The sequence below is a fragment of the Nerophis lumbriciformis genome, linkage group LG25 (genome assembly GCF_033978685.3).
Source record: "Nerophis lumbriciformis linkage group LG25, RoL_Nlum_v2.1, whole genome shotgun sequence".
In the NCBI taxonomy this organism is placed as follows: Eukaryota; Metazoa; Chordata; class Actinopteri; order Syngnathiformes; family Syngnathidae; genus Nerophis; species Nerophis lumbriciformis.
The window spans coordinates 26,485,515-26,513,447 of NC_084572.2; the positions used below are offsets into that span (position 1 = coordinate 26,485,515).

The 27,933-nt window shown below is 39.4% G+C and overlaps 1 protein-coding gene across 6 annotated transcripts in view; it reads right to left on the reverse strand.

Moving 5' to 3' along the window:
• Positions 1-27,933, reverse strand: part of limch1a (LIM and calponin homology domains 1a) — a 99,619-nt gene that overhangs the window by 25,031 nt on the left and 46,655 nt on the right. The window contains exons 1-7 of one of the 6 annotated variants that reach the window (XM_061984051.2): positions 26,308-27,259; positions 25,915-26,199; positions 22,547-22,789; positions 4,749-5,075; positions 4,406-4,675; positions 1,245-1,523; positions 1,056-1,094 (exon numbers count right to left, since the gene is read on the reverse strand). The exons of 1 other annotated variant lie outside the window; for it this stretch is intronic. In XM_061984051.2, the coding sequence (XP_061840035.1) occupies positions 1,056-1,094; positions 1,245-1,523; positions 4,406-4,675; positions 4,749-5,075; positions 22,547-22,789; positions 25,915-26,199; positions 26,308-26,645 (1,781 nt within the window). In that variant the 5' untranslated portion in view covers positions 26,646-27,259. Of the gene's footprint in view, positions 1-1,055; positions 1,095-1,244; positions 1,524-4,405; positions 4,676-4,748; positions 5,076-22,546; positions 22,790-25,914; positions 26,200-26,307; positions 27,260-27,933 lie in introns of those variants that run through there. 4 more of the 6 variants (XM_061984053.2, XM_061984050.2, XM_061984054.2 and 1 more) reach the window with 4 other exon arrangements.

The following is a 27,933-nucleotide window of genomic DNA, read 5'->3' on the forward strand; positions in this document are numbered from 1 at the left end:
TTTTTTAAAGGGATTTAATGGCGTCATAGACGTAATAACTCCTCTTAGCTTCATTATAGCCACTTTCTACTTGCCATATATTATTTATTATTATTTTATCTTTGTGAAAAATATTGGACACAGTGTGTTGTCAAGCTTATGAGATGCGATGCAAGTGTAAGCCACTGTGACACTATTGTTCATTTTATTTATTTATTAATTTATTTATTTTTTTATTTGTTATAAATGTCTGTAATGATAATGTCAATGAGGCATTTCTAATCACTGCTATGTTGAAATTGTTACTAATATTGATGCTGTTGTTGATAATATTCATTTTTGTTTCACTACTTTTAGATTGTTCTGTGTCATGTTTGTGTGTCCTCTCAATTGCTCTGTTTATTGCTATTCTGAATGTTGGGTCGGGTTTGGTTTTGGAATTTGATTGCATAATTTATGGTATTGTTGCGTATTGTTTTGTTGGATTGATTAATAAAAAAACAACAAAAAAAAAAACAAAAAAAAACCAACAACAACCTGACAGTGAATTAATGTTGTTAATTCAACGTTGTATTTGTGTTGTAGAATACTGGTTGGAAAATGACCAAATTTCAATAGTCAAATCAACGTCACAACCTGACATTGAGTTAAAGTTAAAGTTAAAATACCAATGATTGTCACACACACACTAGGTGTGGTGAAATGTGTCCTCTGCATTTGACCCATCCCCTTATTCACCCCCTGGGAGGTGAAGGGAGCAGTGAGCAGCAGCGGTGGCTGCGCCCGGGAATCATTTTTGGTGATTTAACCCCCAATTCCAACCCTTGATGCTGAGTGCCAAGCAGGGAGGTAATGGGTCCCATTTTTATAGTCTTTGGTTTGAACTCACAACCTACCGATCTCAGGGCGGGCACTCTAACCACTCATAAAGACGTTAACACTGGAACAGATCATTCTGCTAACTTCTATGAGGAAGATCTTTTGGAAGTGGGACTGTGTTCGACTTTAGAGGTTCCACTCATTGCTGAAGTGCACATAGTTGTTGTTAGCATGCAGATCCACGTCAACAAACTTACTCGGCGTCCTCAGACATTAAAGCCACTCGCCGGCTCACCCTGGAAGAAGAAAATAAAGTGAACAAGAGGGATGGCGACCAGGCCGCGGGGCGTAACGTCGGCGAGAAATCCTGTAAACACTGTTTACTTCCATTCAAAGAGAGGATGAAAGGAAGTAAAGACGCATGCAGCAAAATGTGGACGTCTCACATTATTGGTGGCAGATCATCATCCTCCACCCAGAAGGCTTTCTTTCTTGGCGCGTCATCCTTTTTGCTCTCCTCCATCCTTTCCTCAGCCCTCGCCACCTTACTTCCTAACTCCGCCTCCCTACAAAGCGGGAGGACAGCCTCCGAGCGGAGGTATGGAGAGGAAAGGGAAGCAGAGGCCTTAAGAGGGTCCCCTTTGTGCTCCTCCAGCCCTACGCACTTCCTGGGACAGGGTTCAGGGGGCTGAGTCTGACGTTGGGTCACCATGCCGACGCCGCTGCTGAGACAGTGGAGCCGAGCCGTGACCACCAGGCCTCGGGTAAAAAAAAATGCAACCAAATCCAAGACGGCGCCCGGCAAGATGAATGCAAATCAAGCTACAGACAGACATTAGGCACACCTGCACATAACGAACTACAGCAGTGCTTCTGAACCAGAGAGCGCCTCCTAAAGGGCCGCTAAAGAATATCACTTTTTCCAGCTATGGGCCACAGTGGTAATACACTTGTTCACCACTTGTGGCAGTAATGACAAACTCAAAGACTGGAGCTAAAGTAATGGAAAAGTTTCTTGAGCACAAAAGTTATGACTAAAGGGGTGAAACTTTTTTTAATATGCACCAAAATGTTATCGATTTTTTTTTAGTAAAACATCATTTTATGTAAATACATTTTTAGTCCGTTATTTTTGAGTCCCTTCTTATGCAATATATTTGGTAAGTACCTGTTTTTCTAATCAGCCGGACCTAAGCCTAAGGTTTGCATGACAAATAAATATTAATCATTGTAACCAACACATGGTTTTATATAGAGATGTCCGATAATGTTTTTTTTTTGCTGATATCCGATATTGTTCAACTCTTAATTACCGATTCCGATATCAACCGATACCGATATATACAGTCGTGGAATGAACACATTTTTATGCCTAATTTTGTTGTGATGCCCCGCTGGATGCATTAAACAATGTAACAAGGTTTTCCAAAATAAATCAACTCAAGTTATGGAAAAAAATGCCAACATGGCACTGCCATATTTATTATTGAAGTCACAAAGTGCATTATTTTTTTTAACATACCTCAAAACAGCAGCTTAGAATTTGGGACATGCTCTCCCTGAGAGAGCATGAGGAGGTTGAGGTGGGCGGGGGGTGTATATTGTAGCGTGCAGGAAGAGTTAGTGCTGCAAGGGGTTCTGGGTATTTGTTCTGTTGTGTTTATGTTGTGTTACGGTGCGGATGTTCTCCCGAAATGTGTTTGTCATTCTTGTTTGGTGTGGGTTCACAGTGTGGCGCATATTTGTAACAGTGTTAAAGTTGTTTATACGCCACCCTCAGTGTGACCTGTATGGCTGTTGAGCAAGTATGCTTGCATTCACTTTGTGTGTGTGAAATGCCGTAGATATTATGTGATTGGGCCGGCACGCAAAGGCAGTGCCTTTAAGGTTCATTGGCGCTCTGTACGTCCGTGTACCACTCCGTACAGCGGTGTTTTAAAAAAGTCATAAATTTTACTTTTTGAAACCGATACCGATAATTTCCGATATTACATTTTAAAGCATTTGTCGGCCGATAATATCGGTACACAAAACTAGGCTCATCCCTAGTTTTATATAATTTGACAAGTTTGTAAACTTTAAGTAGGTTAGATATAATTACTGAATACAATTAAAATAAAATAAAAGTGTCTGTGTTAATATTTAAGAGGACCTTGGGCCCCTCCAGTCTCAGGCTGGTCAGAGTTAAAAAAAACAACCATTGGAAATCTTGTACAAATAAGCAATTAAAGTTATGGATAAAAAAAACCTAAGCACTATCATCACTGTGCCATTCTAAAAAAAAATACAGTATTTTAAACTGGGACAGTCTTCACACATTTTTAGACCTAAAAGTGACCTATAAGGTACTGCATGAATTGGCTCCAGATCCTCTGGCAGAGTTCATTAGCCAAAGAAACAACCGTGAGCGTGTCACTCGAGGCTCTGTCAGAGGTGACTGTTATATTCCTCTGCGCAGGAGCACTTTCAGTAAGTCGGCCTGCTCAGTAAAGAGTGCAAATGTCTGGAACTCAGTACCTGAGGAGGTTAAACTGGTCACAACATACAAGGCCTTCACAAAAAAATTGAAAATGTGGTTTATCAACGCCTACAGCTGCCATCACTAAAATATGAGCCTGTTTTGTTGCTATGGTAAATGTTATGTTGTGATGTTGTATTTTATGTTTGATTATATCGTATATGTATTGTGAGCTTTTTTTCCTTTTTCTTTGAAATTGTAATTTTACTGCCTTTTGTACATCGTGGCCAGGAGACTACAGATGAAAACTTGCCATCTGGCTAATTATGTCTTTTTTAACCATGTGTAGCTCTTGAACGCATCGTAATAATCCCTTCAATTCCCCCAAAAAATAGATTAACTCGCTGGAATATAAAGACAATATAACATACATCCATAAACGTGGATGCATATGCAAAAGTGCAATATATTTATCTGTACAGTAATCTATTTATTTACATCTGCACCTTATTGATTTTTTATCCTGCACTACTATGAGCTAATGCAACGAAATTTTGTTCTTATCTGTACTGTAAAGTTCAAATTTGAATGACAATAAAATGGAAGTCTAAGTCATGTGTTTTATGAAATTGCATTGTCCCCTTTGAAATAAACTAATCTTAATCTTAATCTCAGTAGTGGACAAATTGGGCCCAGAGATTTAAAAAAGGGTTAGGAAGCCCTAAACTCACATAAGCATTTTGCCTTTATGACACAGAACACGGATATATAATAAAATCACACACATTTGCTAAAAAAAAACACACTATCAAAACCAGTGGGATTTCAAAAACAATAGCAACCACAGCTGACTTTGTTCATCAATATAGCAACATGCAAGATGTATATTATCTTTAACTTTGAGATGCCGATAAATGCAGGTGCATCATAACAGGTGCCACAGTCATAGAAACACCCAAACACGAACAAGCCGCTGTCACATTTGCGCTGAAATTTCATATGAAGTGCCCTGTCAAATTCTTGAATTTGGATTGTGCAGTTGTACATAATGTAGTGTCCAGTATATGATCGCTCGCTGTTAGCGCTTCTTTGCAAGCTCCTCCATGCTTTGTTAGTTGCAGTAACACAAACCATCCACCGGGGGCGTACCTCTCGCTCGCCAACTTCTCAGCGAGCTTGGCTTGCTTCACCGCAGGAGCGTGAGTGGTGGCGTTGTATTTAAGCGCTCCTGGCACCGGCAGGAACTGCCTGAAGGCCAAATTTGATTTATGGAAGGCCCCGGTCCTACGAGCCATCATGTCATCCTTCTCCAGGACAGGCACAGGCTCGTTTTCATCACCACCATCATCATCATCGTCAACATGTTCCTGCTTCTCTGTTACATTTGCAATCTCATCCCTGCCTGCATCCCTCGCTCCTCTGTGACAAAAGCTCCAATGAGATGTTGGAATTCACGCCACGCCAAGCTTGTTAGACAGTCCAAACATCCCACCTGACGTTGCCGTTCTTCATCCAGTCTACTTCTGCAGAGCCCACCTCGCCTCCGGGGCAGCGCTTGGAGGCCGGCAGAGGCAGGAAGTGGTTGTAAGATGCCGCCGACGCGCTCTGCTTGTGGAAAACTCCCGTTCTTCTCGCCATCATGTCATCTTTACGAACATCTGGCGTCCTCTCTTCCTCATCCTCCTCTTCCTCCTCCTCCTGCTCCTCCTCCATCCTCTTCTCCAGACAGGCGTCCAGCTCAGCAGGAGAGCGAGGAGCCTCTGGAGCCCCAGGTGAAAGGTTGGATGTCGTTTCACAGGGTGGCCCTCCATCAGTGAGGCTGTGAGGGCATCACATAAAGCTCTAACTGGCCAAGGCGGACACTGCACTGTAGAGCCCCGCTATTCACAGGGCCTATGCTCCAAAACCTCCCGCAAATGCAAAACCCTCACATATAACACCCTAAAAATGATTATTATTGATGCTCTGAACCAGGGGTGTCCACCAATGTTCCCTCTAATTTTTCATGTGTGTGAGCAAACGCAAAAACTCCCTGAGCATTCAGTGGAGCCCATGTGAGCAACATCAGACGTGCACACTGTGGCTACACCAGCAGCACACCTGTCCCAAACCTGACTAAATAACAAGTTCAATCTCCATCCATCCATCCATCCATTTTCTACCTCTTGTCCCTTTCGGGGTCGCGGGGGGTGCTGGAGCCTATCTCAGCTGCATTCGGGCGGAAGGCGGGGTACACCCTGGACAAGTCCCCACCTCATCGCAGGGCCAACACAGATAGACAGACAACATTCTCTTATTATTATAATCAAATGACAGCAGTCATTTCTATGAGGTTATTTTCTAATATAAGTGTTTAGGCCCACTTACAATGACAATAACAAAAAATATTGTTTTTCATGAACTGTGTACTAGTATTGTTTGTCTGGGTGGAGGTCCTGCTTTGGAAATAATTTGTACCCCTTTCAGACATTGCATTTCGTTCCCATTAAAACATTCACATGTTGCACAATGAGATGTAAGTAGGGGATCATGTGTACATTCCTGCAACTTCCTGTTTGTAAAAAATATATTTGTATTCGTATTATACTAACAGCATTTCATGATTAATATTTATAAATTAAGATTCCTAATAAATGACACTAGAATAAGCACACATTTGATTGGTAAATCATAGTGTAACGACCTGGAATGACACTTTATGTGTGGTGTTGGAGTCCGACGTTTTGTGTGGCTGTAAACGCATCACTGGCTAAGTGCCATATGTGCATGTGTTGGCGCAAGTGAGAAAGAGCGAGCAGCTGCTGTTGATATAACAAAGTTGGTTTTGGTCTGGTTTGTACTGCAGAAAATGACCAGTTTTGCTAGATATAATTTTTTTTACTAATGTTTTGGTGATGTGTTTATGGCCGACAATAAAGAGTTTTGCTCAGTAAAGTGATCGATGGAATTCATGTCCTCAAAGCGTCTCGACAGACGTTACAATATTTGAACAATGATGACGAAAACTGTTTTCTCTGTCGTGTCCGTTTGTCGAAAATTGTTATGCGCTTATTTTTTTATTTGATTTTGTGCTTGGCATAGATTTGCCGTGCGCAGAGGACGCTTGAGCAGTGCGCAATTGCACAGGTGCGCACCTTAGAGGGAACATTGGTGTCCACTGTCCAGACGTTTTGCCCTCGGGGGCCACAGTGGGCTAAAAATGTGGCCAAGAGCCGAAAGCCTACATATATACATCCATCCATTTGAGCTTGCAGTAAAATATATGGCTGTTGTTTTACAGTGCATTACTGTAAATGGGAAAACAGTGCCACTTTCATTTTTACAATAACATTTTGGCAACTGAACATCCAGTTTTTTTTTTTTTAAATCTACAGTCATTGTGTTTGTTGTGCAATTACTGTAAAAAAAAAAAAGAAAAATTATACCACTGTTATTTTTATTGTAAAATATGGTGACTGAGCTGCCAGTTTTTATTGTAATATCTGCGACTGTTGTTTTTACAGTACAATACCATCAATGGAAACAATGTACCGCTTTTGTTTTCAGTTAAATTATGGCGACTAAGCTGTCGGTTTTTTTGCCGTATGTTCTACAGTCGTTATTTTGACAGTGCATTATTGTAAATTAAAAATTATACCACTTCTATTTTTACAGTACAATTATGGCAACTCAGCTGCCAGTTTGTTTTGTTTAAAAAAAAAGAAAGTAAAATAGAGTAGTTTTTACTGTAAATGGAAAAATGGTACCACTTCATTTTAAAAGTAAAATTCTGGCAACAGAGCTGACAGTTCTTTTTACCAAAAATTCTACTGACTTGTTGCCCATTACGTTTTGTCAAAGCATCTACCTGCTCTAAAATGTTGAGTCGACTGACTTGGGAGACAGCGCCCGTTTTCTATTTAAGTTACCATTTAAAAAACGGATTATTTGCGGTTTAAAGCAGAGAAAAGAATTCCATGAATATGCAGAGGAGAGAAGGCAAACCACAAATATGCAGGCATCTACTGTCCAGTTCAAACACACAACTAAACACTAACTCTATGTGAATGTTCTCCAAAAAGAACAATGATTCTGGTCAAAGCTGGAATTTGGGGCCATTACAGGGAACATACAGGGGAAGTGTTGACTGATAATTTCTGCCAAATGTCATAATCTAATTGAAAAACAACAACTATTATTGATTTGTAAAAATATATACATTTTTGCAGTTACTGTAATGCAAAGCAAACCCTGAAGGACAACAGGAAGTAGTGTTGCATCAATTAACCACTAGGGGGTGCAACCATCAAATGGACAGCAGAGTGATGTATAAAGAGAGTATGGCCAACTAAACAACAGGCGCCATGACTGCTACCAAGGACGTGTGCAGCTGTGCCCGGATGCATGCAATTGCTGTCGTTTAAACCAAAATAATACGCCTATATATCGTTCTAAAGCTACTCCAGCTCATAAACTTACAATAAAACATGCTTTTATTTTGTGAAAGTATAATTTTGCGGCCGTATTTGACGCATTCCACTGCTACATTCCTGCAGTGTTTCGTGTCCAGCGGCCGCTCTAACACACACAAGAAACTTAAAAAAATACACAGAATGACCAAAAAATAACTTATTACCCTCATTTTGCCAAAATCTTCATTCGCTTTGGACCAACAATCAGGGAAAAATTGTGACTTTTGTGTGATGTACAGTCGTGGTCAAAAGTTTACATATACTTGTAAGGAACATAATGTCATGGCTGTCATGTGTTTCCAATAATTTCTACAACTCTTATTACAACTCAGATTTTTGTTTCATCTGACCACAGAACTTTCCTCCAGAAGGTCTTATCTTTGTCCATGTGATGTCAGATGAAACAAAAATGGAGCTGTTTGGCCACAATACCCAGCAATATGTTTGGAGGAGAAAAGGTGAGGCCTCTAATCCCAGGAACACCATTCCTACCGTCAAGCATGGTGGTGGTAGTGGTGGGCCTGTTTTGCTGCCAATGGAACTGGTGCTTTACAAAGAGTAAATGGGACGATGAAAAAGTAGGATTACCTCCAAATTCTTCAGGACAACCTAAAGTCATCAGCCCGGATGTTGGGTCTTGGGCGCAGTTGGGTGTTCCAACAGGACAATGACCCCAAACACATGTCAAAAGTGGTAAAGGAATGGCTAAATCAGGCTAGAATTAAGGTTTTAGAATGGCCTTCCCAAAGTCCTGACTTAAACATGTGGACAATGCTGAAGAAACAAGTCCATGTCAGAAAACCAACAAATTTAGCTAAACTGCACCAATTTTGTCAAGAGAAGTGGTCAAAATTTCAACCAGAAGCTTGCCAGAAGCTTGTGAATGGCTACCAAAAGTGCCTTATTGCAGTGAAACTTGCCAAGGGACATGTAAGCAAATATTAACATTGTTGTATGTATACTTTTGACCCAGCAGATTTGGTCACATTTTCAGTAGACCCATAATAAATTCATAAAAGAACCAAACTTCATGAATGCTTTTTGTGACCAACAAGTATGTGCTCCAATCACTCTATCACAAAAAAATAAGAGTTGTAGAAATGATTGGAAACTCAAGACAGCCATGACATTATGTTCCTTACAAGTGTATGGAAACTTTTGACCGCGACTGTATGTCAACCGTGCTGTTTGCCTCCAATGTATTTGTAATCTCTGTATGTATCACTCATTATGTATCTCTCTAACTGATCTTTCTTTCTTGTAACATGCTGAGTGAATAAGTGTATTTTGTACTTATTTCCCCATATTTCTGCACAATAACTCAGATATGATAACACTGGCAAGCAGTAGAGAATATGGAGTGAGTTTTGGTCCACAACATATTTGGCTTTATTGGGTATTGACCAGTGACGTGCAGTCACTAGAGGCAGGTGAGGCGGGGCCTCACCTGCCATCATGGAAAGAAAAAAAATGTAAAAAGAAAAACAATTAATTAAATTGTTATATGTATCCAGTGATTACACTATAGAGTTATTTTCCATTTAACTTCACCAGTTTTAGATTATTTTTATTCAAAATCGCTGAATTTTCACATTTGCCGTTCAAATTACTGAGAAGAGACGGTGCGGTGATCAGCAGCCAGTTGAGGCACGTCACTCAGTGCCGCAACATGGATTCCGGACTCGGCTAACTGCTGGCCTGCTGTGCAGTGAGACCGTATTGCTATATAAACTATATTATACATTTCCATAGTTTAGTTAGCTGAGGTATATAATGTACAGTGTATTTTGTCAACAACTGTATGTGTGTAACGTATTTCTTGTGCTGAGCGATCAGCACGGCTGCAAAAGACACACTGGCTGAGGCTCCAGTAGCCCCGCCTCCTGCACCCCCGCCGTAGAATTGTTATATCAACTAAAGCCCACACTTAAACTTTCCACGTGCAAGATTGAATCTATTTAAAAAAGTTATTTCATAAGAAGCCAAAAAGTGCAAAAACAATAATGTTCGTGTTGGAGGAGTTGTGAATGACTGCATGGCCACAACATTAGGTACACCTGCAGACTGCAGGTGTATCTAATTCCCAACTCCTCCAACATGAACATTATTGTTTTTGCACTTTTTGGCTTCTTATCAAATAACTTTTGTAACCTATTTTCATGGGCTTTTCTCTTTGTGATATTAACTTACTGTTATGCGCTGTTATACAGTATATAATAATAAATGATAAATGGGTTGTACTTGTATAGCGCTTTTCTACCTTCAAGGTACTCAAAGCGCTTTGACACTACTTCCACATTTACCCATTCACACACACATTCACACACTGATGGAGGGAGCTGCCATGCAAGGCGCTAACCAGCACCCATCAGGAGCAAGGGTAAAGTGTCTTGCTCAGGACACAACGGACATGACGAGGTTGGTACTAGGTGGGGATTGAACCAGGGACCCTCGGGTTGCGCACGGCCACTCTCCCACTGCGCCATGCCGTCCCTATGCCTTGAGCTCTTATTTTGAAGGCGCTAAGAGCGGAAGTGACGACACGTTGGAGTGGAGCGGAGGTTTTTGAAAGAAGGTAAATAAAGTGGTCCTCGTGTAAACTGGAGCCTCCGTGTTTGTTATTTTGTAGTTTCATACAGTATAGGCGACATTTATAAACCCTCGGTTACACTTTTTTAAATAGATTCAATCTTGCACGTGGAAAGTTTAAGTGAGGGCTTTAGTTGTGGACTTCATTTATAAGTAAAGGTAAGACCATAATAACGTTTTTTTTAATTAAATGTGCTTTTTTGTGTGCTACAGTTTGTATGTGTAAAGTTAAAGTTAAGTTAAAGTAGCAATGATTGTCACACACACACTAGGTGTGGTGACATTTGTCGTCTGCATTTGACCCATCCCCTTGTTCACCCCCTGGGAAGTAGGGGAGCAGTGGGCAGCAGCGGCGCCGCACCCGGGAATCATTTTTGGTGATTTAACCCCCAATTCCAACCCTTGATGCTGGTATGAGCTTTTAAACACAACCCGTTAACTGCTGCCAATCAAATGGTGAATAAGATACTCTTTAGGGTTCATATGTTTGTAAATCTGACTGTGATGAAGTCAGTGCCTCACCAGCCATCAACCTCACCACACGTGACTGGTATTGACATATTTCTTCCCACTTTGTTGTATATTTTTTTACGAGATTCCCAGTTCATTTTCTCATCTATTATCACAACAAAAATGTGGTTTCTTTTACTCTTTCAATGTCCGTCTATTTCACGCGGGAGGAGCAGCCCCATGCCGCACAACAGGGCATTTTTACACGTCGAAAAACTAACGAGGAAGCGCCGCAAACACATAGCATCAGCTCAAAGTCGGTAGCAGTCATGGCGCCCTGTAGTCACGTGAGTTCCTTTTGACCAGGGGTGTCAAACTCGTTTTTATTGAGGGCCACATCGCAGTTAGGGTCGCATTTAACAATGAGTAATATATGAATATACATGTGTATATATATATATATATATATATATATATATATATATATATATATATATATAATACATTAACTATATATTTTTTTACATAAGCAGCAAAAATAATTTTTACATTTTACTTTAAAAACTGGCAGCTCAGTCACCAGAATTTTACAGTAAAAGCAGTGTTTTTTTTTTACAGCATATAAAAAAATTGAATAAATGGAATGGGATGGAAAAACAATACCACTGTTTTTAGCGTTAAAATTCAAGCAACAGAGCTGCCAGTTTGTTTGTTTTTACCGTAAAATCATGTTGTTTTTAATGTTTTTTGGTTGCTGTTTTTTTTTATGTTTTAGTGTCTTACTGTATATGGGAAAAAAAAAAGTGATTGATTGATTTTACGGTAAAAAACTCAGTTGGTGGAATTTAACCGTAAAATCTAATTTCAATTTTACAGATTGATAATTTGTTCAAATAAAACGTTGTGCAGATATTTAAGTACAGTATTTAGCTTTATTTTAACAAAAAATATATTTCAAAATATAATATTTTGATTTTGATAATATTGAATTTTAAAAGATATGCAATTGCATGCAGTACATTGTTTTTAATGCCAAAAGGGAAAGAACAAATATTTTCAGTAAGAAAAGATTAAGCACTTTATTAACGCATATTATTTCCAAGCTTTCGCGGGCCACATAAAATAATGTGGCGGGCCAGATTTTGCCTCCGGGCCTCGAGTTTGACACCGGTGCTTTTGACGAATCATTGAGGAGATCGCCCTGAAACCGAGTTGGCCATACTCTCTTTATACACGACAGTATTGTTTGTTTTGCAACTGTAGGAGATTTCACATAACTGAACTACTGATTGATATTCTAAAATATATATTCCGATATTAAAAAGTATATTTTCCTCAACCATATTTGCGCATTAGTCAATTCCAACTTTTCAATACTTGTCTTTCTGTGAGTTATTATTTGTTTAGTATCGTTTGATCATGTGTATCAATTAGGCATTGCTTTCTACAAAAACAGGAACAAAGTGGCAATATTTTTCCATAAAAAATCCAGCCCTATTGTTGCTTGGTAACCTAATATGCACTGAGGACTAAGGACAGGCTTCAGCCAACACAATACACACCTTGTACATAAGTGAAGTTTACCTTCCTGGTAGCGAGCACACATCCGTAGAAAAGCTGCATGAGAGCAGAAGACTTTTCCCACTGCAGATTTGACACTTTTTGTCCAACATGCTGCTGGCGCTCCTGTTTGCTGCGGCTTTGACCTCATGTACGGCAAAGACCGCTGGGACGAGTGAGTAAAATGTTCAACATTTCTACATTGAGGGCGATTCCTGGCCTACACTGCCATTTGCATTCTTTTGTAACAACAACATGGTATGAAATGCAATGTTAGCTTGATGTAATCTGCAATAAATATATCCTTTCCCCTGTCAGCCACTGTGCCGCCTACAACTGTTGCATCAACAGAAAGTAAGTACCATATGTTCCAGACTATAGAGGGCACGGTGATATGAAACAGCACCGACAAAATTTTGGAAGAAACATTTTTTTTCCATATATTAGCTGCACCGGACTATAAGCCGCAGATATATAAGTTGCGAAATTAGTTATTTACACAGTAAATGTTTATTTACATACCTTAATTGTTTCCAAACAGTGCCTGTAACACGGCAGTAAAACGGCTGATTAAAACAAAACAGAAGTCATCGTCATGGACCCACTAGCTGCGGAAGCTAGATCTTCAATCAGCTAAACAGACTCAATAACTCCACCGTGACATTTTTGGTGAACGTTTTGAGGAATTTGTGAAACTAAAACAATACAAAAAGAATGCCATTGTAAATTAATAATACTAACGCGAAGACTGGTAAACGTGTTAGCATAGTAGCAAATGCAAACGACGCTAGCGTCATTACATTACGATAGCATGTACAAATATGCGTGAAGACACTCTTATAGACATTACACATGGGACGGTTTAGTGACTAGAAATAGTTGTAGTTATATTGTAAAACTTTAAAACATTGCTGGGAGTGATGAATGAATAATCCATACGTGTAGGAAAGCTATGGACAGCTAAAACACTGAACGACACTTCTGTTAAAAAAAAAAAAAAAAGGTAAATGGAAGGACCTGCAGTGAGCAAACTTAAGCACGAACAATAAGTATTTTTAAATTAAATTATATGTTATTATAGCCGAAGCAAAGAAAAATCAACAAATAAGCCGCTTCGTCTTACAAGTCGCAGGCTTCAAAGTGTAGGAAATTTACGGTGTATTTTCTGTAAACTTTTGTGCCAAAATAGCGTAAAATGTTCATGTTTCTTATGAAATGCAATGTCAATTTTAGCTTGATGTACTGTGCATTGAATATATCCTTACACTGTATGTCAGCCACTGTGACATCTCCACCTTTTCCATCAAGTACTGCATTTTTCGGACCATAAGGTGCACTGTATTATAAGGCATACTGTCGATTTTTGAGAAAATGAAAAGGATTTTAAGTGCGCCTTATAGTCCGATAAATACGGTAAGTATATGTTCTGTAACTTCCTTTTGTGTCAAAATATGGTCAATTTTTTTTATATTTCTTATGAAATGCAATATAAATTTTAGCTTGATTTACTGTGCATTAAATATATCCTTTCATTCTGTCAGCCATTGTGATGTTTCCACCTTTACCACCCAATGGAAGTAAGCATATTTTCTGTTAACTCTCTATTGTGTTAAAATATGGTCAAGTTTTCGTATTTGTTATGAAATACAATGTAAATTTTAGCTTGATGTACTGTGTATTAAATACATAATTTCCCTGTATGTGACTCATCACATTTTTCAGATCATAAGGCGCAACAGATTGTAAAGCGCACTGTTGATGAATGGCCCTTTTGGGTTTATTTTCATACATAAGGCGCACCAGATTATAAGGCCACTGTTGATTTTTGTGAAAAAATTAAAGGTATTTTAAAGTGCGCCTTAGAGTCCGAAAAATATGGTAGGTATATTTTCTGTTAACTTCTTTTTGTGTCAAAATATGGTCACATTTTCATATTTACAACAAATTCTATGTACATTTTAGCTTGATGTACTGTGTATTAAATACATAATTTCCCTGTATGTGGCTCATCACATTTTTCAGATCATAAGGCGCAACAGATAATAAGGAACACTGTTGATGAATGGGTCTATTCGGGGTTATTTTCATACATAAGGCGCACCAGATTATAAGGCCACTGTTGATTTTTGTGAAAATCATGGTATTTTAAAGTGAGCTTTAGAGTCCGAAAAATATAGTGGGTATATTTTCTGTTAATTTCCTTTTGTGTCAAAATATGGTCACATTTTCATATTTATCACATAATGCTATGTAAATTTTAGCTTGATATACTGTGCATTAAATATATCCTTTCCCTGTATGTCAGCAACTGTGACATCTCCACCTTTTCCATTAAGTACTGCATTTTTCGGACCATAAGGCGCACCGGATTGTAAGGTGCGCTATCGATGAATGGGTCTTTTGGGTTTATTTTCATACATAAGGTGCACCAGATTATAAGGCAACTGTTGATTTTTGTGAAAATAAAAGTATTTTATAAGTGCGCCTTAGCGTCCGAAAAATATGGTAGGTATATTTTCTGTTAACTTCCTTTTGTGTCAAAATATGGTGGCATTTCCATATTTATAATAAAATGCTATGTACATTTTAGCTTGATGTACTGTGTATTAAATACATAATTTCCCTGTATGTGACTCATCACATTTTTCAGATCATAAGGCGCAACAGATTATAAGGCGCACTGTCGATGAATTTGTCTATTCGGGTATATTTTCATACATAAGGCGCACCAGATTATAAGGCCACTGTTGATTTTTGTGAAAATGAAAGTATTTTAAAGTGCGCCTTAGAGTCCGAAAAATATGGTAGGTATATTTATTGTTAACTTCCTTTTGTGTCAAAATATGGTCACATTTTCATATTTATAATAAAATGCTATGTACATTTTAGCTTGATGTACTGTGCATTAAATATATCCTTTCCCTGTATGTCAGCCACTGTGACATCTCCACCTTTTCCATTAAGTACCGCATTTTTCGGACCATAAAGGGTCTAGTCGAGTTTATTTTCATACATAAGGCGCACCAGATTATAAGGCCACTGTTGATTTTTGTCAAAATGAAAGTATTTTAAAAGGCGCCTTAGAGTCCGAAAAATATGGTGGGTATATTTTCTGTTAATTTCCTTTTGTGTCAAAATATGGTCACATTTTCATATTTACAAAAAACTTAATGTAAATTTTAGCTTGATGTACTGTGTATTAAAATACATAATTTCCCTGTATGTGACGCATCACATTTTTTTCAGCTCATAAGGCGCAACAGATTATAAGGCGCACTGTCGATGAATGTGTCTATTCGGGTATATTTTCATACATAAGGTGCACCAGATTATAAGGCCACTGTTGATATTTGTGAAAATTAAAGTATTTTAAAGAGCGCCTTAGAGTCCGAAAAATATGGTGGGTATATTTTCTGTTAATTTCCTTTTGTGTCAAAATATGGTGACATTTTCATATTTATTATAAAATGCAATGTACATTTTAGCTTGATGTACCGTGCATTAAATATATCCTTTCCCTGTATGTCAGCCACTGTGACATCTCCACCTATTCCATCAAGTACCGGTACCACATTTTTCGGACCATAAGGTCAGATAATAATAATAACCAGATAATAATAATAACCAGATAATAAGGTCACTATTGATTTTTGAGAAAATGAAAGTATTTTCAAGTGCGCCCTATAGGCCGAAAAATATGGTAAGCCTGTTTTCTGTTTACTTACTTTTGTGTTTTAAATACGGTCAAATCTTTATCTTTCTTAGGAAATGCAATGTCAATTTTAGCTCGATGTACTGTGTGTTAAATATATCCTTTCACTGTATGTCAGCCACTGTGACGCCGCCACATGTTCCATCAGAGGGCAGTAAGTATATTTTATGTTAGCAACTTCCTATTGTGTCAAAATATGGTCATATTTCCATAATTGTTATTCACAGTTTTGGCCATAATCGAGACGAGAGTCAAGTCCTCTTATACGTTGAATGACACAGAAGTGGTTGCAGTTTTAAACAAGGTAACTTTAAAAACATCTTCCATACTTGAACAATTATTTACTGATGATAATAATAATAATAATAATAATAATAATGTGTGTTATTTGTGTGTTACAGCTCGTTGCTCTTATGGATAAGAAAAACACAACTGCTGGCTTCATTCTAACAGTCCAGAAATCCAAAATTAAAATTTGCAGGAGATTCTGCCGCAACTAATTAGTAGGTCATCAAATATGCAGTATGGCTAATAATAATCATGACTCTATTATATTGATTTTCAAATGGAGTCCAAATCAACAAGTTTGCATTGTTTGTATTTCCAATTAGGCATAACGATGAAATATTGCAACCGATGACACAGAATAAAAATCTGCATGCATGAGAAATGTAATCACAGGCTATGGATGTTTTTGCATATGTGTGTAAATGTATGCTGACAACAATAAACACCTCCATCAAATTCTCATTTTACGAGCTGTGCTGTCAATTGTAGTGATCGCATTACTAAATAAATGTGGTTTGGTGAACCGGGAACTTTCCAGTTTACAAACTAAAGAACAGTAAGCTTTGTATAGCATTCAAAGATACTATTTCTTTACTTGAGACACTAACACACGTTAGCTTTTTATTTATTTTTGCAGGTAGTCTCCTCAGAGTCAAATATTCTGTTACTTCATACATACTAATTATTAGCATTTTAGCATGCTAACTTTTTGAATTTAAGTAATTTATTATTATTATTAGATTTGTCATTATTACCCCAGCTCTTGTTTTTATTTGCCCTTTTCTGCTTGCAAGAATGTAAAGAAAGATGTGGTGCTAGTTAATTTTGGTGTAGATCCAGACAAAGGTGTAGATTTTTCTTTCATTTTTCTTTATTATTTAATATTTTATTATTGCATGAAAACAATTCTGGCAGGTTTTGATAGAGATGGAATTTTCTTTAAGATAATAAATAGTTAAATAGAATTGACCAAATTAAGCCACACTTCAACAAAGGACAACCAACAATAAAATTGAAAGTAACCATAAGTTTGAAATATAATAATTATATTAAAAATAATAATAATTTTGAACACCCGCATAGATGTATGTGGCATACTAAATGCAATAATATAGAATATATCAATCAATCAATCAATCAATGTTTATTTATATAGCCCTAAATCACAAGTGTCTCAAAGGGCTGCACAAGCCACAACGACATCCTCAGTACAGAGCCCACATAAGGGCAAGGAAAAACTCACCCCAGTGGGACGTCGATGTGAATGACTATGAGAAACCTTGGAGAGGACCGCATATGTGGGTAACCCCCCCCCCCCCCCCCCCCCCCCCCTATAAATACAGTAATAATAATAAAATACATAACTTGAGTAAATTCCATCTCCGCCAATAACTGCCAGAATTGTGTTTGTCGTTAAAGGTGCCATATTTCATTTCATTTTTATTTATCTCCTTCATTGATGTGCATCTTTGATCGAGAGACAATTATACCTCAATTATTCAATTATACATTTACACACCAATGCCTGAAAAGGAGCAGGATGAAGAAAAATCGTATATTTTCCTGCCCCCTTCAACATAATACGTAGTCTTACTTAATGGATATCATATAAACCAACAATTACATCCAAATATAATGAAAACAAACAAAAAAACACACAAAAAAACAGAACAAGTGCAAAACGTCATGTTTTTCTGGCCACATATGTAGCAATGTGGCCAGAAATGGTACTGCAGTCGCGGTCAAAATTCTGTAGTCCCCTCCCACTCTCCATGACTGAGGTTGCCAGATACTCAGCCGAATCCGAATTCAACTCCAGGGAACTTCCAAAGGCAATGGACGAGTCCTACACTGCTGGTTTCTCTTGTTTATGCTTCTTGCTAGATGGTTTACTAAGTAAATTATGCCACATTTTACTGATGTCCATTAGTCAAATGTATGTGTAAAGTTACGCAGCAATATTTTCGTCAGGAGTCTGGACTGATTGTTGGCATTACCCTGCTAAAATGTCTAGTTTGACCGCACGGACCACTCGAACTAATTATAGTGAAGTGAATTATATTGATATAGCGCTTTTCTCCAGTGACTCAAAGCGCTTTACATAGTGAAACCCAATATCTAAGTTACATTTACACCAGTGTGGGTGGCACTGGGAGCAGGTGGGTAAAATGTCTTGCCCAAGGACACTACGGCAGTGACTAGGATGGCGGAAGCGGGGATCGAACCTGGAACCCTCAAGTTGCTGGCACGGCCGCTCTACCAACCGAGCTATAATATACAATAGTATATTATATATCGCATAGTCCTTCAGCATAACTTCATGTTGTATTCTATGAGCCAACCCACGTTATGCAAAAAATACGTTACGCATAAATCATATAGCCTACTACCATGTCAATACACAAAGTAGAAAATCATGACATATAATGCATTATATTGTGCCAAGCAAATACCACCCCATATGTATCAGAAATCGCAATTAGCCGTGCTAATGTTGGAACACATTTCCTCAGCGTATCGGCATATTGAGAAGGAAATAGGGACTGACACTACCCATATCCACATATGTTGGATGACACATCAACATACAGGCTAACGGGCATATATTACCACCCTGTATTAGGGCTGCAACTAACGATTAATTTGATAATCGATTAATCTGTCGATTATTACTTCGATTAATCGATTAATAATCGGATAAAAGAGACAAACTACATTTCTATCCTTTCCAGTATTTAATTGGAAAAAAAAACAGCATACTGGCACCACACTTATTTTGATTATTGTTTCTCAGCTGTTTGTACATGTTACAGTTTATAAATAAAGGTTTAAAAAAAATAATAATAATAAAAAATACAAATAAAAATAAAAAATAAAAAATTGCCTCTGCGCATGCGCATAGCATAGATCCAACGAATCGATGACTAAATTAATCGCCAACTATTTTTATAATCGATTTAATCGATTAGTTGTTGCAGCCCTACTCTATATGTTGATGTGTTATTGACCATTGGCTGCACAAACATACCGTATTTTTCGGACTATATGTCGCAGTTTTTTTTCATAGTTTGGCAGGGCTCCAGTGCAACTTATATATATATTTTTTCTTCTTTATTATGCATTTTCGGCAGGTGCGACTTATACTCCGGTGCGACTTATACTCCGAAAAATACGGTACTAGCTTTGTTAGACAAGATCATAGACTGTATTGGACAATATAGTTTACATACTAAATGTCCATTTCCATTTATTACAAGTAAAAAGAAAACGTAAATGCCTGACTTACCTATCAAGGAGGAAATGATCAAGTTTGGGGTCAGTTGAAAAAAATCTTCCCCGCCTTCAATCGTCTCCATCTTTAAAAGGCATCCCTGATGCAAATCTTCGTTTTGTTCCTGGCTTTATCATGAATAAGTTGAGAATCGTAATGACGCCTTTTAGATTTACTAAGGCCTGACATGTTTAGTAACTTTACCAGTGGCAGTAGTTTATTCATCGGACGCCAAAGGCATCCCCGATATAAATCCTTGTTTTGTTCCTGGCTTTGTCATGAGTAAGTTGAGAATCGCAACGACGCCTTTTAGATTTACTAAGGTCTGACATGTTTAGTAACTTTACCAGTGGCAGTAGCTAGATGAAGAGGGAGGTGCGTAACTGGCAACCTGGAGGTGACACACTCACAGACTTTCTAATTGGTCAAACGGTAGAGGGCGGGGCATCGAAATGAAAGCAATAATAAGATTTTGAGGCTGTAAATCAAATTTTTAAATGAGCTTATCCTGGCTGAACTACCGTTATATAAAAGGTATTCAAAAAGAACATGATTTATAAATGCCTTTTGACGTATCAGGGCCATTTAATGTTGACTTGACATAAAATTACTACATATGGCACCTTTATGTTTCATGCATTAATAAAAATAAAAAAAGACATTAAAAAAAAATAAAATAAAATAAAACAGACATATATACATATATATTTAGTCAATGTTTCTGTGGTTTATCCGTTAAACAGTGGTCAATACCGGGGTAGAGCGGAATATACGTGAGGTCAGGAAAAAACACAGAGGCTATTTCATCCCTACAAGCCTGTTTCCCAGATTTCCCTGCTCTTCATCCCCTTAAGAGCAGAGAAACATGCCTCTGTGTTTTTTCCTGACCTAACGTACATATATATTTATATATACACATATACAGGTAAAAGCCAGTAAATTAGAATATTTTGAAAAACTTGATTTATTTCAGTAATTGCATTCAAAAGGTGTAACTTGTACATTATATTTATTCATTGCACACAGACTGATGCATTCAAATGTTTATTTCATTTAATTTTGATGATTTGAAGTGGCAACAAATGAAAATCCAAAATTCTGTGTGTCACAAAATTAGAATATTACTTAAGGCTAATACAAAAAAGGGATTTTTAGAAATGTTGGCCAACTGAAAAGTATGAAAATGAAAAATATGAGCATGTACAATACTCAATACTTGGTTGGAACTCCTTTTGCCTCAATTACTGCGTTAATGCGGCGTGGCATGGAGTCGATGAGTTTCTGGCACTGCTCAGGTGTTATGAGAGCCCAGGTTGCTCTGATAGTGGCCTTCAACTCTTCTGCGTTTTTGGGTCTGGCATTCTGCATCTTCCTTTTCACAATACCCCACAGATTTTCTATGGGGCTAAGGTCAGGGGAGTTGGCGGGCCAATTTAGAACAGAAATACCATGGTCCGTAAACCAGGCACGGGTAGATTTTGCGCTGTGTGCAGGCGCCAAGTCCTGTTGGAACTTGAAATCGCCATCTCCATAGAGCAGGTCAGCAGCAGGAAGCATGAAGTGCTCTAAAACTTGCTGGTAGACGGCTGCGTTGACCCTGGATCTCAGGAAACAGAGTGGACCGACACCAGCAGATGACATGGCACCCCAAACCATCACCCAACCATGCAAATTTTGCATTTCCTTTGGAAATCGAGGTCCCAGAGTCTGGAGGAAGACAGGAGAGGCACAGGATCCACGTTGCCTGAAGTCTAGTGTAAAGTTTCCACCATCAGTGATGGTTTGGGGTGCCATGTCATCTGCTGGTGTCGGTCCACTCTGTTTCCTGAGATCCAGGGTCAACGCAGCCGTCTACCAGTAAGTTTTAGAGCACTTCATGCTTCCTGCTGCTGACCTGCTCTATGGAGATGGAGATTTCAAGTTCCAACAGGACTTGGCGCCTGCACACAGCGCAAAATCTACCCGTGCCTGGTTTACGGACCATGGTATTTCTGTTCTAAATTGGCCCGCCAACTCCCCTGACCTTAGCCCCATAGAAAATCTGTGGGGTATTGTGAAAAGGAAGATGCAGAATGCCAGACCCAAAAACACAGAAGAGTTGAAGGCCACTATCAGAGCAACCTGGGCTCTCATAACACCTGAGCAGTGCCAGAAACTCATCGACTCCATGCCACGCCGCATTAACGCAGTAATTGAGGCAAAAGGAGCTCCAACCAAGTATTGAGTATTGTACATGCTCATATTTTTCATTTTCATACTTTTCAGTTGGCCAACATTTCTAAAAATCCCTTTTTTGTATTAGCCTTACACAATATTCTAATTTTGTGACACACGGAATTTTGGATTTTCATTTGTTGCCACTTCAAATCATCAAAATTAAATGAAATAAACATTTGAATGCATCAGTCTGTGTGCAATGAATAAATATAATGTACAAGTTACACCTTTTGAATGCAATTACTGAAATAAATCAAGTTTTTCAAAATATTCTAATTTACTGGCTTTTACCTGTATATCTATTTTTTGTAAAGGTTTACATGTTATTAGTATTGCTACTATCATCATACTTGAAACTTTTGATTAATAAATATTTTTTCAATCAATTTTATCATCGGTTTGCCTTGGTGGAGCTGGGGTTTACTATATTTTATTATTGTTGTTATTATTATTATTTTACTACACCTATTTATTATTAGTTTTTTTTGTATATTATCACAGTGTACCCATAGTAGTTATATACAAAAACTGCAATAGTTGTTTCCCAGCAGGACATACATGAATCATGCATGTATCTCCTTAGCTCTGCCAAAAAGCACAAGCAAACAATGCGTAAGGTTGCAATCCTCAATTAAAAACCGCTAACGAGCACGTTAATGAGTCTATATGAAAGAAGCAGATGGCACAAACAAGTAGGAAGTTCTTCTCCCTGAGTGCAAACCAATGCAAGCAGCCATGTTTGCATGTTGTACCTGCGTTCCCGCTCTGAGAGCAGGGTGCCCAGGCCAATGGTCGGCACGGCGACCGTCGCCTTGGAGAGGAGTCGTCTTAGCAACTCCCACCCCGACCCTTCGCTCAGTGCGAACGAACCTACTGGCTGTCCGATCTCGGTCACGCCGCCAAAGGTCACCGATTTTCTGTGGCCCCGTCCGCCTGGGGAACTTGTGTACGTTTTCTCCAGACAAGCCTGACACACGGGGGCGGGGCTAGGCTCGCTGTAGATAGTAGTGTGACACACACACACACACACACACACACACACACACACACAACAAACGGTGGCAAACAGAGTGAAAAAGAAATGAGCAACGCCAAACACATGACAAGATGGGCGTGATTCAGATTGGATCGAGGAGGAACATAAAACCACAGAAAAGTGTTTCATGTGATTCTTTTTTTTTTTTAAGTGCACAAAAGTCCTCCGGCGGCGCAAACAAAACCTCTTCTATGCTATCTAATGACATCAGCACCCGGAGGACAAAAACAAAAGCCTCAGCAGCTCACACAACAATCGCCTCTTTTTCTATGTGGCTCTCTCTCTTTCTCTCTCTCTCACACACACACACACACACACACACACACACACACACACACACACACACACACACACACACACACACACACACACACACACACACACACACACACACGCGCGCACACACACACAAGCTCGGCACATTCCCTGCTCTTTCAGTGTCTGTCAGACTGCAATGAAGTGGACAATAATGAGGAGAATAAATAAGCGAGTGAAAAGGAGGATTTAAAGCCGCTTTTATCTTGAAATAAGCAGCCACCAGGGGGCGTATTTTAACGCGTTTCTGTTCATATTTATAAGGGCTGTGCCATTAAACAAGTAGTATTCTTACACAACTGAAGGTATTAATCCCAATTAGTACATTCTTGTAGTCACCGTACATGCTAGCTAGGGGGTGTCCTGATCCAATATTGATACCGCTTCTGTATCAGCAAACAAAAAAAACAAGTATCGGATGATATCGTCTTGCATCAAAATGTCCAGTACAAGCAGTCCTGCAGCGTTTCTATTTGTGCAAAAACTCAGACAGCTAGTTAACATCTAAACGTCCTCCAAAAAACACCCAAGGTTGGCCTGTTCTTCTATTTAGTCAAGTCATTTACAAAAGGTAAACATGGTAGGCTATGAGGAGCTAGCAGCTACACAACAGAACACAAGCTAGACATACGTAATAAGTTTCCTTAATTGAACCCCCCCCAAAAAAACACAACATGTGTCAATATAAAGAAGTATCAAATGGTTATAGTTACATATTACTTACACACGCAAAGTCTCCAAGGCAGCAGCGTAACAGAAGTATCCAGTAACAAACATGTCCGCATCACTCAACTTATCCCTCGTGTTCTTAACTTATTGAATTATTGTGACCACTAGGCATTGCAAAAAAAAAAAAAATTAGCACTCCACTTCAACTTGAAGAGAGCATAACTTCATTCCAGAGGGTAAATAATAAATAGGTCACTGTTTGTATTCGCTTTTTTGACTGATTTCAATCTATCAAGCCTTTTCTAACATTACACACTACAAAATAATACAAGTATGCATGACCTGTGCAGATATCGTATTGGATCAATGTCGGTATCGGGCAAAACTTGGGGCTCCAATAACGGTATCGTATCAGAAGTGAAAAGGTTTTATCGGGACACCCCTAAATGCTACGAAAAATGTCTCTTTTTTGCTAACCACTGAGACGGTTATCGTCGTCAGTCGCTAAAAAAGTAAATAAAATCACCAGGGTCTCCCAACCTCCCAATATATATATTTTTTTGCGCAGGAGTTAATAGCTTACATGATGGTGACAGTTTGACCCTGGAACAGATATTTAATCGCCACATTTCGCTTCGAAGTTTGCGGCTTCACTCTATCGCAGATTGTTTTTTCAAGCATGTACTGTACGTATCTTTGGCCTAAGTTAGGCTTTTCCAAGCATAAAAATGGCTAAATGAACGACAACTATCAGTACTACAGTAGTATTAGTCCCGAGATGAGATCAAACCAATCAGAGCGCGCTGCTCGGTATCGTGGCCACTGATTGGCTCAGCCAATATATTAGATCAGACCAGCGCAGTGTTTTTCAACCTTTTTTGAGCCAAGGCACATTTTTTGCGTTGAATAAATCCGGAGGCACACCACCAGCAGAAATCATTAAAAAATGAAACTCAGTTGACAGTAAAAAGTCGTTGTCGCAATAGTTGGATATGACTTTAAACCATAACCAAACCATGCATCACTATAGCTCTTGTCTCAAAGTAGGTGTACTGTCACCACCTGGCACATCACGCCGTGACTTATTTTGAGTTTATTGCTGTTTTCCTGTGTGTAGTGTTTTAGTTCTTGTCTCGTGCTCCTATTTTGGTGGCTTTTTCTCTTTTTTTGGTATTTTCCTGTAGCAGTTTCATGTCTTCCTTTGAGCGATATTTCCCGCATCTACTTTGTTTTAGCAATCAAGAATATTTCAGTTGTTTTTATCCTTCTTTGAGGGGACATTGTTGATTGTCATGCCATGTTCGGATGTACTTTGTGGACGCCGTCTTTGCTCCCAAGTAAGTCTTTGCTGTCGTCCAGCATTCTGTTTTTGTTTACTTTGTAGCCAGTTCAGTTTTAGTTTCGTTCTGCATAGCCATCCCTAAGCCTTAATGCCTTTTCTTAGTGGCACTCACCATTTGTTTATTTGTGTTTAAGCATTAGGCATTAGATACCTTTTTACCTGCACGCTGCCTCCCGCTGTTCCCGACATCTACAAAGCAATTAGCTACCGGCTGCCACCTATTGATATAATAGAGTTTTACACGGTTACTCTGCCCAGCGCTAGACAGTACAGACACTCAACAACAACACATCATTTGCAGACTATAATTACTGGTTTGCAAAAAATATTTTAACCCAATTAGGTGAAGTTAGATAATCTCGCACAGTGGTTGAAAAACACTGGACTAGTGTAAAGGTAACTATGTGGGTGTTATTTCACGTCTTGGGGGATTTCATAATATTAAAAACATATTTAAAAGGCAGTAAAGAGTTTTTTTAATGAGCTGCTATGAAAATATTAGATTAATAATGAATGTGGGGAACTAAAAGCTAAAAAATAAAATTAAAAGCGATAAACTACGGTTTACTGTGTTTACTATGGGAAAAATGTTCCAACATTTATAAAGTGAAAGGTAACACATTGATTATGTTATGTAATACCTGAGGCATACTTTCTCATGCTCAAAACTTAACCTGACCTTTGACTTTTGACTGACTGACTGACACACACACACACGTTATTGATTCTTAGTTTAGAGTGTGTGTGGGAGGTGGCACCTTGGTTCAGTCATCCTCAGCTTCTCCCATTTCTCCAGGTCTGCTTGGCTCATGGCAGCGGACGCCAAGCTCACCGGTCCGTCCCTGTGAAGAGGGCGTGGCCTAGCCTGAGCCCGCCTATGAGCCAGGTCGTCCGTCTGCACATTGGGCCTGGCTTTAACCTTTCCCTCGCCTCCCACATCCTCGGCCTCTCCCGTCGCCCACGCGACCTCCTCTTCCTCTCCCTCCCTGCGACGAGGGGCGGAGTCTTTGCGCATAACCATGTCAGGGATTTGCTCCCCCTCGCTGTCCAATCCCGGTTGACAAAAATCATAGCCAGGAAAAAAGGAATTGTTAGAAGAGGCAGGGGAAAAGAAGTGCATCTGAAAAGTATTCTTCTAGCGTGGATCCAACCTGCTGAGTGTTTGCTGCGACGAGCGCCGGATGCCCTCCCAGCGCTCCCTGTCTTTACTGCTGCAGGCGGGCGACGGCACAAACTGATGCACCCGGGACACCGCAGGCCCGCGAGGGGCCCGACGCGACGCCAGGTCATCGCGTCTAACATCGGGAACCTTCTGCCCCTCCGCCTCGCCCTCCCCGTCAGAGGAGGAATCCCAAGCGGCTTTGCGAGAGCTCAAAAAGTCATTATCTCGCCGCAGGACGATATTTGGGGAAGGTGATCTCAGGGGCCGCTGCTCCTCGGCGGCAGAAGATGAGGAGGGGGAGCTGAGTCGGGTGAGACGGGGTAGCATGAACGTCGTTTCAGGGATGCTTGGATGTTTGGCGAGGCGAGCAGCAGGCGTGGTTTAGTTTAACCCACAAGCTTATTAGTCGCAGTCCAACCGCAAAATCAAAACCAAGAAAAAACTTTGTAAAAAAACTACAATGGTTTCTAAACATTCAAATGTTTGTTTTCCAAACACACAAAATATCAAATAAACAACCAGACAACCAAAATGTCGCCACACCACAATGCATGATGGTCACCAACTTGTTACTTGACAAGGTCTGAGGACAGACCACCAGCAGGGTTTCCAACACAGGTGTTAGTACACAAGGTCCAAGCACAACACTGGCATGATCTCCAAAGCTCAATATTCAAGTCGTTAGTAAGGCGTGGCGATCAAAAATGATATTAGTATATATCGTGTCGACACGTAATCAATAACAATAAAAACTGCGTTGGAAAAAACATTCATTTTTTCTGTCTTCTTCATCGGAAGAAACCGGAAGTTGAACAAAGGAACTCGCTCTCTGGTAACCGAGCAACGCAGGAAGTGATCACTGATCAGTGGGAGTGCCACGCTAACAGCCAATCAGGTAATAGTATCAACTATTAAGTTTGGTTGCGCCATCTTGTTGCCTCGCGGTTGATTCTTTGCATGGAGTGAGAAGAGAAAGTGAAAATGAAAAAATTGTGGATAAAACAGGAAAAGTCACCTCGACAGTATGGCAGTTTTGGGGATTTTTTCAAAGGGGCCGTAGTCAGACCAATGTGAATAATAATGCAAAGCACGCATCCCCACCAAGACCGGTAATACCACACCACCTTGACCGCGCTCACCCTTTAAAGTTAAGTTAAAGTACCAATGATTGTCACAGACACACTAGGTATGGTGAAATCTGTCCTCTGCATTTGACCCATCCCCTTGTTCACCCCCTGGGAGGTGAGGGGAGCAGTGGGCAGCAGCGGTGCCGCGCCCGGGAATCATTTTTGGTGATTGAACCCCCAATTCCAACCCTTGATGCTGAGGTAATGGGTCCCATTTTTATAGACTTTGGTGTGACTCGGCCGGGGTTTGAACTCACAATCTCAGGGCGGACACTCTAACCACTAGGCCACTGAGTAGGTGTAGGTTTAGAGCACAGCTGTAACTTCCTGGCACTACACCTGCAGAAAATAGTTATTCTCAAGTTTCTCTATGTTTACATGTTCACACTTTGTACTATTTAGTTCCACTTTATTAAGCATTTCTTACATATTCCTTATTTTTGCACCCTCATTTTAAGAGCTTATTTTGTTAAGTGTTCAATGTGATT